This window comes from Haemorhous mexicanus, chromosome 8, assembly GCF_027477595.1.
Source record: "Haemorhous mexicanus isolate bHaeMex1 chromosome 8, bHaeMex1.pri, whole genome shotgun sequence".
In the NCBI taxonomy this organism is placed as follows: domain Eukaryota; kingdom Metazoa; phylum Chordata; class Aves; order Passeriformes; family Fringillidae; genus Haemorhous; species Haemorhous mexicanus.
Window position 1 is genome coordinate 20,905,586 of NC_082348.1, and position 12,047 is coordinate 20,917,632.

Below are 12,047 nucleotides of genomic sequence, written 5' to 3' on the forward strand. Positions count from 1 at the left end.
TCATGTGTGCTCTAACAGGATACAAGTCAAATTCAATCTGGACACTTTGTGGCTGTGACAGTCTGGCACTATGCCCTAACACATGATGCTTAAGAGGCCTTTCTTGCTGCACTGGCCAATAGCCATCATCACTGAATAGATGTATATGACTCCAGCCTACTCCTTGAGTGGAGTCTAAAAACTATTAATATTAGAGTATTTCCATAGTACATTTTAGCTTTATGAAGATTGGATATGACGTTTCTCAATAGGCAGGCAGACTGCCAGAGTTTCAGCAGGAAACACCTTCATCCACTGAGAAACTGGACTTTATATTCAGAGTATTTCCAGCAATAACATTAAGTATTTCAAGGCTAAAACACACACTTATTAATTATTTGAAGAATGTGGCTTTTAGAGTTACATACCTGCAGTGTACTCAGAAGCACAGCTCCTCTATATATCAGACAGTAGTAGTTACATCTCAATGTAATTCCAGATGTAATTGTTAGGATGGTGACATCTCTAGGTGTAACTGAGAGGAGACTAAACTTTCTACTTAACTTCAGACACCTTAATTAGAAGCCTAATATATTCTGTTTGGAAACAGAGTCATCCTTTGAGGCATGTGTCTCTCTGTCCACTTGCTTGTTCCCCATTTATTATATAAGCTTGGGGCTAAAAGGTGTCAAATCTAACACATCATCTTCTTCCTTTCCTACTTTCCCTCCCACCAAGTAAGGCAAAAATAATAGTGGCTTCCCACTTCACAAAACTGGTACAAATCTGAGGACTGCAATGTAGTTTAATTCCAAAAGCCAACAACAAAAACCAGAAAGAACTTCTCAACTTGCCTCTGAATCCAGAAAACAGAAAATGCAGCAAGAAATACCAAAACAAACACTATATGATAAATGAATTTATGATGAAGTCTGCACATGTGAAGCCATTTTCCTTCTCTTTCTCCATTCAGAGCATAAGAGCAATAGTATTAATTGAGTGAAATATTATTCAGCTTTTTCACACTGATTTAAAGTACTTTTCTTGTTTTAGCAGTTACATGTTATTTCTGTACTATGTTAAATACAAAATTATTCATTCCTCCAGGGCTTTTTTTCCTCATCATAGGTACTGACAACACTTGGTCTCTAAGCAGCTCACAAACATTATCATCCTAATGTTTTGGTATGGTGAAATTCAACTAGTACAATCCCTTTGTACCTCCAGCTATGAGGTAGAAAAGATTAAGGCCAAAATTGTCAAACACCCACCAGCTTGAGGTGTCAAGGTTAATGTAGTAGAAGCTATTTTCTCAGAGTACTCTAGATATTCATAGTCTGCTCAATCAAGTTCTTCACAGGAATGAACTCAGTACTTCTGCAGTGGAAAAGGTGGGGGATATAGATCTATAGCTCCAAAATTTCAGAGCCCTGTTGCTGCAGTCCTGCGTCTCGTTCCCTAAACATCTCCCAATTGCTGCAACAAGTGAAGCAGGTGACAATCATTACACAGCCCTGATTCATTCCCTGTGTATCAGCCACCCCATCCATCAAATGGCACTGATGTCATATGTATGCATTCAAGTAATTAGAAACGAAGTGATAATGTATATGCACAAGGAATTAAGTTAAAGTTGCCCAGGATATCTTAACTAAGCCTTTGCCCAATTTTAATTTTGCAACTTAAACATCACTTTAAGAATTATGAATGCTATCTGGAAGAATTCAGAAAAGCAAATGTTTTACCATCTGAAACTCCGCGAATCATCAGCAAACTTGAAAGACTAATCAAAATTCAGAATTCCAGCACTAGGGATAAACAGGTAACTCTAGCAGCTATGGAATATTAACACTCAAATATTCTTTCAAGTGGGCTTATTCCTTTCTCCTAAACTCTAAAGGAATTCTGCATCCTGGTGGGAAAGTTGCTCTAGCAACTGCAAGTACTTTCACTCTTTTCTGTTTCCCCACCATTGTCTCCTTCACTATCCTGTTTTTCTTCCAGCTCTAATTCTTCTCACATCCTGACTTCTTGTCCTACTTTTCCTAGTTACTTTGTATGTTTGATGTGTCCAGGCCTTCCTTTAAGGGGAATTTCAGATTCTCATCTATCTTAACTCTGTCGTAGCTCTTATCTCAACTCTTTCCCAAAAATTGCATATCTGAGTTTTCAGTCAGGCTACACCCTTCTCCAGACTTCCCAAACCATCTCTCTAAAAGATTCTCTCAGAGCCTGAAACTTTCACATTTCATTTTATATCAACTCCACTCAGAAGGAAGAGGATTTTACAGTAAAGATTTATAAATTAAACCACTGTAGTTTGGAAAAGAGCACAAGGAAGATTAAACACATGGAATCTCTCTTTCCTAAGAGCACACGCAGTGCAAGTCACATTTTCAGTTTTCTCCTATACTTTGGGCAGATTTCCATAGGAGAGCCAGAGTTCCCCAAGAACTTAGAAATGTCTGTGCCATGTTGCAGTGAACTACACATAGAAATTTAACAAGAGGAATCTGATGGACAAAGATGCTGCATAACCTGCAGATATTATCCACCTTTAACATCCACCTTTGCTGGTGATGTAAATGCATCAGTCTTTTTCTCTTCAGCACACTTAATACTTACTCAGCATGCCTGCCTGAGATATTACTTCCCTGTGCTTGCAAGGCAGGTATCTAGAATATGCAGCAAGAACTGACAAGAGACTTGACAAGAGAAATGACTCAGCCAGTGCTATTAGAACTCTTAGTGCCACTGGACACTGACAGGTTCTTTAAAGACATTTTAGTGATTTACACTATAGTTTCCAAATAAAGATCTCCATTTCAGTGAAGAAACTGTTATCAATATGGACAAATTTTAGTGTATTGGAAAGAAGCACAATTCTCTCAAGCACAAACACAACTAAGTATTTTTCATTTGTAAAAGGCAGCTTATTACCCTTCCCCTTTCGTATCCATAATCAAGGCATTCAAATTAAGTGTTTGGAAGTAGAATAAAATCTTCAGAACAAAATAAATAGTAATATTTTAATGAGATACACAATAATAAAGCATAGATTCCAATGCAACACTGAAGTTTAATGAATTGGAACTTAATACCTCTTTGTTAGTCAAGGCTCACTAATTTTGACTGAAAACAGTTCAAAATTTGGTTTCTAGAAATATTATACAAACCTTGTTATATTATACAAACCTTATTTTTCCTAGGAAACCAGTGAACAAAAAAACTAGGAAAACTGTATTTTTGTAACACTCCAAAGCAATTAAACTGTGGAAAACTGCTCAATCACTGAGGAAATGCAGCAACACAGGATTTAATCAAGTTCTTCACATATGATAGGAAGCCAATCACGGATGTGCATATTCCAAAATATTTCATTTTCATATTTTTAGGGCAATATTCTATCCCCCTCACTTGTACTAGGTGACCTCTAACTCCACATTTTTTCAACTAATCTCAAAGAAGTAACTCAGAAAGGATGGAATAATCTGCTTTTTCATCTGCAAACCCCAAAATGGAAGTGGTAGTCCTTTATTGCATAAACTCCTTTGCATAAGCCTGTAGTTTACTCTCACTGTAGACAACTGCTGTGAACAAAAGCTCATTTTTTTCTTGCTCATTATTCATTTTTCATCATTATATGTGTGATAGGACGCTGAACTTTACATACCTTCCACCACCTTCTTTGCAGTTGGGACATGTACATGCTACTCGTCGCAGTCTTTTTCCTTCCTGATGTGGTTGGTCCCCTTCCTCATCTACGACCTGTACTCTCAAATGTGTTAGATCATTAGTATTCAGTGTAGAATCACCACTGAGCTGCCACTCTTCTGGATCAGGATCCTCTTCTTTAATCCTAATATCTGGGAAAAAGAACAAACACAGATCTGTAAGTAGCCCATTAAATAGACAGAAAGGAAACCATAATGATAAAGTCTTTTTATTCTTCAGAGCACTATGCCAGTCAAAAGTCAACATCCTTAAGTGCATTCTGACATTGCTTCTGTGCCCTTATGACCAGTATTTACAAGTTTATCTTACTATACATTTCAAAGTTGAAGATAAGCTACAACAAAGCATTATAGTTTAAGTTTGAACTGTTCTTGGTGAGGAATGCTGTCACCAGGAGAATATTGCTTGCTTGAAACTTGGGAAAAACTGAGGGACAAGAGGTTGGACAGAGGTTGAAGAAAATGTAAACACATGCTTCAAATGATTCTGAGTAGCCATTTTTGTTTCTACAGCATTTCTGAGTCAGTGTCACATGTAGTAGCAACAGCCTTTCTCACCAGTCTTCAGAAGGTTTTAGTATGCACAGAGATATATAAAGTAATGAGAGAAATCAATCTAATAAAAGGTTTTCACCTGAGAAAGACCGAGATACCTAAGGAAAACAAAAAATAATGCCTTTGTACCATTTCTCCTCTTCACCTGAAATGTATGTCTTCTGCACAATACATAGAAAACATTTAGGGAAGAATGTTATTCAGCATTAGACAGAGATAAGCAACAGATGAGCCATGTCAATGTTTCGATATACCAGTAGTCAAAATAGGTCTTAGCAGTTTTCTGTATGCAAAAAGGCCTCCTAATTATTCCTTATAGGATGGACATTTGCAAGTATGTGTACCCTCTCCCTACAGAGCATTCATTCAATCTAATCCAAGAATTAATTACAGCGTCATAACAACAACTGTTTTAACAAATTTACATTTTAATAGGAACATCTTCCCCTCAAACACTATTCTGCATTCCCAGTGGACTCCAAGCCTGGATTCCAAAAAAAAGACAGTTTGTATGTATCATTTTAGAATGCTGAACCCCAGCCCCTTCTTTGGTTCAGCAGAGTAGTTTACTTTGCATTTTTTCTGTGGAAATGATTAGCCACTAGCACAAACTAATAAGCAAACAAACAATGTAGGGTTTGGTTGGTTTGTTTGTTTAAGTCTCAAACTAACATCTGTCTATCTTTCTGGACACATTCAAGAGACTGCTTTTCCAGCAAAACAAACCCAATTATCATGTAGACTTTTATCCCTACACACTGAAAGCTTAACTGAGCATTGTGGCCACTCAAGTTCTTTCTGGGAGTCAGTACATCAGCCATCACATCTTTGTATTGAAGACAAAGCTGCAGATTACCTGATAAAACATAAGAAAAATTGTGCTGAGTCATAGGATGAAGAGTATCCTGTCCCAGTAGAGATCAGGAAAGAAACCAATAAAAAAATATGTAAAGAGTAATAGTTACCTGGTCTACCTTCAAAATCATCTCCAGTATTCATCTGTTTTGAGATAAAGGATATTGCTACACAAAAAATTTGCTTGATGCTAATAGAGTCTCATCCCAGTCATCCCCAACAGCACAGTTTGCCTTTTGCACACATATAACCATATGCAGGATTGTCCTGCACCCTACATCACTGATGTAACTACAGTTAAAGTAATTCTCTACAAAATCACTGCATTCAGAAGAGAATTCCAGGTCAAAACCAGGGTAGTCTAGAATATTTATCTGGTTTGGCTGCAAAAGTCGGTGTTAGAAATTAAGTTTGCATGAATGGGATAGGCTCTGAGCTGTGGGAATCCAGGAGCAAGCACAGTCACATCTGCTGATTTTTTACACACGTGGTACAACTGTGAAACGCTTGCCCAAAGTCACCTGCACACCTTCACTGATATCATCACAAGCTCACAATTCCAGACAGCACCATAATAAATATCTTTCATGTGAAGACCTAGAAAACCTGCGGCGACTTCTGGTCTTCTACATGAACCACCAAACTACCTTTGCTACCAAATTAAGCTATTTTCTGATAATCAGCTAAAAAATAACTTTAAAATCTGTATGTTATAAATAAAATTGGTTTTGTATAAGCAAACATTAAACCACTATAAAACCAAGTTTATAGAATTATCTTTCAAATAACTACTAAATATACTAACACATTAGAGCAACTTTAGAGAAAAGCAGAAGCCTGATTTGCTCTTGCACAAAAGGGCATGTAATAGAAATTTAAATACAGCAAGGCTGCCAGCACAGGCCAATTCAAGTTCCCAACCAGTTCTTTAGTACTGTGTGTTACACATTATACTCAAAATTCTTTTACCAATCAAATGTAACACAAAATGTACACTGTATAAATTCTTGTTTTATTTAAAATAACAATTAAAGTACTGTTAATAAAATAACATACAGATTTAAGATGGTAATTTCATTATGATCTCCCTAACATTAGACAGTGGCACATAGTGCGTCTGCAAAGTCAGCAGCTGAATCCAGTTAAGACTGCATACATATACTTCAAAAGAGACAGGCAAAGATTAATGGAACAAATTAGGGTATGGATCTGTGCTCCCAAGATCCAACTCCACTACTGAAACATTCCATATGATTTCTCCTATTACACTGACCTCCAAAAGTCACACTCTAGTAATGGAGATACACGTAAGAGTAGAAGCATGTCCAAAAAGTCTATTACTGCACACCAGTATCCATGACTTTCTACCTTCTATGCAATGTCTGCTCCACTTTACAAACTTTTTTCATGAGTTTCTTCCACTTTTTCATTAGCATCCCTCTATTCCCAGTTTCTCCCAATCACCACGATCACTGCAGCAGCACAGAGACTCATAATAGTTCTATAATGATAGATACATAATTGGGAAACTTACTTGGACAAAAAAAAAAAAAAAAAAAAAGGCAGGACAGACAAAACATACCTAACAGTTGAGGATACTGGAGAAGACAACAATTTGCATAGATATACAATAGTTTATAGCATTATTATAAAAAATGCAAAACTGAAATGAAGACAAAGTAGTACTGTGTTTTCAATTTTGTGCTGTGCTTTCTGATTATCTTGGTACAGCAGAAAGTGTAGCTATTGTTTTAAATACTGATCAGAAGGACTATCTTCTACTCCTGGCACACAGAAAAGTACAACATAAACTGGCAATTTACAGACAGGACTTTTTAATACTTATCTATGTAGACTCTACTTTAAACGAAACACAATTAGAAGAAATATAATTGTAGACAAATAGACACAATAGATAAAGTGTTTATATAGCCTCTCCACAAGTAGTATAGCAGAGAATGAACTGCATCAAAATCCGCTATGAATGTGATTACCTTAAATGAGGTCCTCAGAACCAATGAGTCTGATGCCCTCCAAGTAGGTTTTACATTATTTCAAGAGATAAGGTTAAAATTCCACCAGTATTTTTTGGAAGGAGGAGTGGGGGCCACCCATGAAGCTGCTGAAAGGGCAAACCATGGAGAAGAGCTGGAGATTAAGTGTTCTCCAATGCAATGGTATTTGAGATTATGAAAATTCACAGAGATACCAGAGACTATGTGTCTCCCCAGTGCTCTTCCAGATGTGCTCTATTCTAATTTATCCTCAACTGAGAGAATTGACATAAACTCTGCAAAAAAAGAGGCCTAAAAGAATTTATATAATCCCTAAAGTCATGACAAGGTGATGCAAACACTAGCAAATTTGAGGCAACATTTGTCTTCTACCAATTAAACACAGGCTAAATAAAGGTTACATTTTCTTCATTAATCTTTTATTTTCATGCTTTCAAATTTCTATATGCCCTTACTTTTAAATTCTAGACTTAGTTCTAGGTAAGTATGAAGGGGAATTTTAGACAAAGATATTGTTTCAAAATGCCAAGAGATTCTGAAAAACATTTATTGCGTTCAAGCTCTGCTTCCTGTCTAGTGTGCTAGATTTGGTTTAGGTTTGGCATTTCCAAGATGGAAATTGGGATCTTGGTGAATAATTCTGATCCAAAGGTAGTATTTCATACTCATAGAAAGCCCAGAGCTGGCTGCAATACGGAACAAGACTGAGTGTATTTGGCAAATAAAACCAATAAGCATGAGATTTGTTTAAAGTGTTTCAGAGAGGAGTAACTAAACTGACAGGATGAAACAATGCAGATGGAAATGCATTTTAAACTATTCTTGAGTACATGTGAACTATGATCTAGTGTGGAGAGAAATACTGTGGCCCACTGATATACCCAGGTCATTTCCCTACTTCTCCAGGTATCAGATAAATGAATCAATTAATCTTTACATTATGTCTTGGTCTGTTTCAACTAGGACTTATAAACATGCTATTTTTTTCATCTATGGAAAAAGTTTTTAGTTTGCCCAAGAGCCACAGAAACAGGGGTAAACTGAGAAGGGAAGAGGATGCAGATTTTTTAATACATCTGCCTTTGCAGAATGTCACAAAGGCACACCTAGTATTACATTATAACAGTCTGCAAAATGCGAGCTTCTAGTTCAGCTGCTTTTCCTAGATTCTGAAAGGCACCCTGCCCTTCCACTCAGCCAAGTTTTACAAGTTCCTGATCTGAGAAGCAGAAATATGGTCTTTGAACTAAAAACAGATTTGCAGCAGCACTGCACATACCTTCCCACCAATTTCCTCACAAAATCACAATCTGCCTGCCATTTCAATTGTTTCTGATTGTTTATTTTTCCAAATAGGGGCTTCCCTTCCTACCTTTCCCAAGAAAAAAGAGATGTTAATTCCCACTTCCTTTCCATCTTCCCCTGTTGTTTTGTTTTCTCTACAGTTCAACCCACATTCCCTTGGAATTTAAATTTCGTAAGACACTGTTCTTGTTCTTTCCCATCTAAACTGAACTATCTAAATTGAACTTCCTCTACTAGCTGATCAGCTGTTCAAGTCTTTCAGACCGGAAACTCAACAGAATTAATGATTTTTACTGATTTGTCCCCAAATCTTAAGTGTGAATTTAGACATTTTTATTACACAATAAATTACAGGGCAACATGAGGTACACAGCAAAGTATCATCTTGAAATACTGGTGAACCTCAACTCAGAAAAAAGACTGTCATCTAGAGTCAACAACTCTAAATCAGATTTTAAGTTTCTGAGAAAAAATAACTGTTGTGTACAAGCCTAAGACCAGGACCTTACAGTACTCAAGCAGTACCAGCAAAATTATTAAAAATACAGCAACAGATTTGTTTCCTTGCAAGAAATGCCACACAGTGTATCTCCAACTGATCCTACACATTACTCTAAAGCAAATATTTAAGTATTTAAATGATTAAAGTTCTTTAGCCAGTGCTACCTCAAGGAACACACTACACATCAAGGAACAGTTTCTCGCCCTACAGTAACTGTACTCACTTCAGATGTCTACAGATTCAAGATTCTGGATTCTTACAGACAGCAATGCCTGCTGCAGCATGCACTTACTTTTTCTATTCTTCTCACAGTTGAAAATCTAAGAAGGTCTAACTAAATAGGGGAAGAAGAGTTGATCATGCTTAATACTGAAGAAGCCACTAACTCCAGAAATATGTATGTAAAGCAAGAGGACAGAGAATTCTCTGATCAGCAGGACTAAGTGTTTCTACATAGAAGAATACATAGAAGACTGCTACTAGGGTGAAACAACAGAATTGTCAGCAGTAATTCAGGAAAACAGAACTCTTCAGTAAGTGTTTCTGTCCTGTATTTAAGTAAAAGCCAAATAATTGTCCTACTACTAGATGACAATGAAAAGCTTCCCACTGACAGTAAGTCAGGAGCATGTAAAAACAGTTACGGAAGTAAACACTTAATAAATCAACAGAATTATAATTTTCATTTGACACTTTTTAAGAGAAGGCTGAAGAGCTCTCTGCAGTTTTAATGCTGCAAGCCTTTGGCCATGTGAATGCTCCAGTGGGTTAGAAAAAAGCTAATACTGTGATAATATTGAAAAAGTGTAAACAAAGACTCAAAGAAGTAGGGACAGAATTAGTGCACTCAGAATGCAATTATATGAACAATTAGATTAAAAACTAATTTTTTTATTTAAATCAATGATGACACCGTTGTTGATATAATATACTTGAGAGTTCTGCACAGCAAGTGTCTTACTAGGATACAGGAAAACACTTTGATTAAATGAAGTACAAGACATACTTGGAATACATGAATTAAATACTGGCATGAATTTAGATGCAGGTTGAGAACTATCATTTCTCTATGATAAATTATGACAATGTCATTGACAATGTGTATTTTCATCACCTTTCGCTCTTGAAATCACTGCCTTTTGAAAAAATATCAGTCTTCTACAAGCAGTAAAAGACAACCCACCTACAACCCAGCCTGATCTTCAAGAGGGCAATCACAACTAGGGTCCTGGTGAGTACTCCTAGCATTATAAAAAGACTGTCGTTGTCCTTGGTAGAAACTTCAGCTACTTTCTACGAGCCAGATGCACTGAGAAGTTTGGTTCTGATCTCAGAGATCAGAACAAAGTATGTGATCCTGCCAGGAGGTTCAAAAGGCAAGAAAATTGCACAGAACCTGAAACAATGGCCCTAAAGTGCCAAGACTGAAAAAAGACAGAAGACAAGTTTCCAGCCTTCTTCTTAAGTTGTAGCCGTACTGTAAATAAAATCCCTTCCCTCTTTCACTCCATGGATACTTGCCATGCATCCCCACAGGTGTATGTGAGTTTTCATCTTGTGTCAGGAATATCTTGTAAAAAGAGTATTTGAAAAATGCAAAAGGAATGTGTACCTGAAACTGGGTAATATATTGTTTTGTGAACATCCTGAGGATATCTGAGACTAACGTAACTCAAGCTAAACTCCTTAGCACTGACAATCTATACTGTATCCTTAGACAGTCAGCATACACAACAGTATATTTACTTAGTAAATACACACAGTATATTTACTTAGGAGTAACATACATGCAGAAAACTTTCACCTCACCACCACCAGCTGTGAAGAAAATTCATTAATAAGCAATTTTGGAACAAAGAGGAGAAAAGACCATGAAGTACTAGTAAGGAGAAAGGATGAAACAATTCAGTATTTTCAAGAATTTGAAGAAAAAATATCATTCTATTCCACAATAGATATTGCACTAAAAAATTAACCAGACTAACTGAAGCTCTGCAAACTTTAAGTGAGATAATTTACTATGTGCTGTTATAAGCACAACTGTGAAACATATACAAGCATGATCATCTAATTCTTCCACAATTTATTAATTTCCTTTGAAAATGATGCTAAAATAAGGAATGTAATTTAAGCATGCTGACAGCAAACTATTTACACAAGATTGGTACATAAATAGCTCTAATTCCCGCACTAACTTAAACTCATCTGTTTCCAATTTAATTTTCATATTAAGAAAATAGTGGGGAGAATTGTTTCAACTGTTTTGATTTTATAACATAAAAACTAAATGCCTCAAATGAAAATTGGATAGCCAGAGAGAGATGCTGTCAGATGAAAATATTTACTTAAGATCACTGCTTCAAGTTTACTTCATGCATTTCATAAGACCTTTTTCTTTTTTAAATCAGATTCTATACCAAAATGATACCATGCCCTTGTCTCAAAGTCTTGTTATAAAGAATGCCTTAGAAGGAAAAACTGCATAATTGAAATTAAAATTAATAGGGTTAAAAACTGAAACTTAAAAAGAAAAAAATTGAGCTGCGAAACACTGAAAACCAGCCAAAAGTGTTTAAAAAAGTTCTAGATGCTGGAAGAAAGCTATGCTTTAAGTAGCACTCTGCACCAGTTCATCTGAAACACTAAAACATTGAAACAACCATCCCAGCAAATAAAACTGTGAATGCTTCATTTTTAATTTTGTTTGTTTCAGCATTTAGACTGTTTTAGGAAACAGATATTAGACCAAAGTCTCACAAGATGTCAGCAGATGAAAGATAAATTGTCACTTGGGCAACTATTTACCTTGAAAACTGTCAGCCAATTTTTTGGTCAACTTTAGAGTAGTTGAATGACTCTGGCATGACAGAGCCGTCAGATTTTGGCAGGAATGGAATGAAGCTGCCACCACAAACAGCCAGCCACTCCCAGTCACTATCAACTGTGTAAGTCAGCTACAGGCCTGACTCTAAGGTCAATGGCAGCAGGCACATGAGTCCTTAAGCAGCTGTGCACACTTCTGCACAAGAGGAGCTGGGAAGAAAGATGTAGAAATGAAGACCTCAGTTTCAGAGTGACACTTCAGTCAACTCTTGAAAGGAA

General features: G+C 36.5%; 1 protein-coding gene across 3 annotated transcripts in view; it reads right to left on the reverse strand.

Moving 5' to 3' along the window:
- SP3 (Sp3 transcription factor) overlaps positions 1-12,047 on the reverse strand; it is a 35,726-nt gene that overhangs the window by 6,078 nt on the left and 17,601 nt on the right. For all 3 annotated transcript variants that reach the window (XM_059853143.1, XM_059853141.1, XM_059853142.1), the window contains one exon: positions 3,653-3,845. In XM_059853143.1, the coding sequence (XP_059709126.1) occupies positions 3,653-3,845 (193 nt within the window). The remainder of the gene's footprint in view (positions 1-3,652; positions 3,846-12,047) is intronic.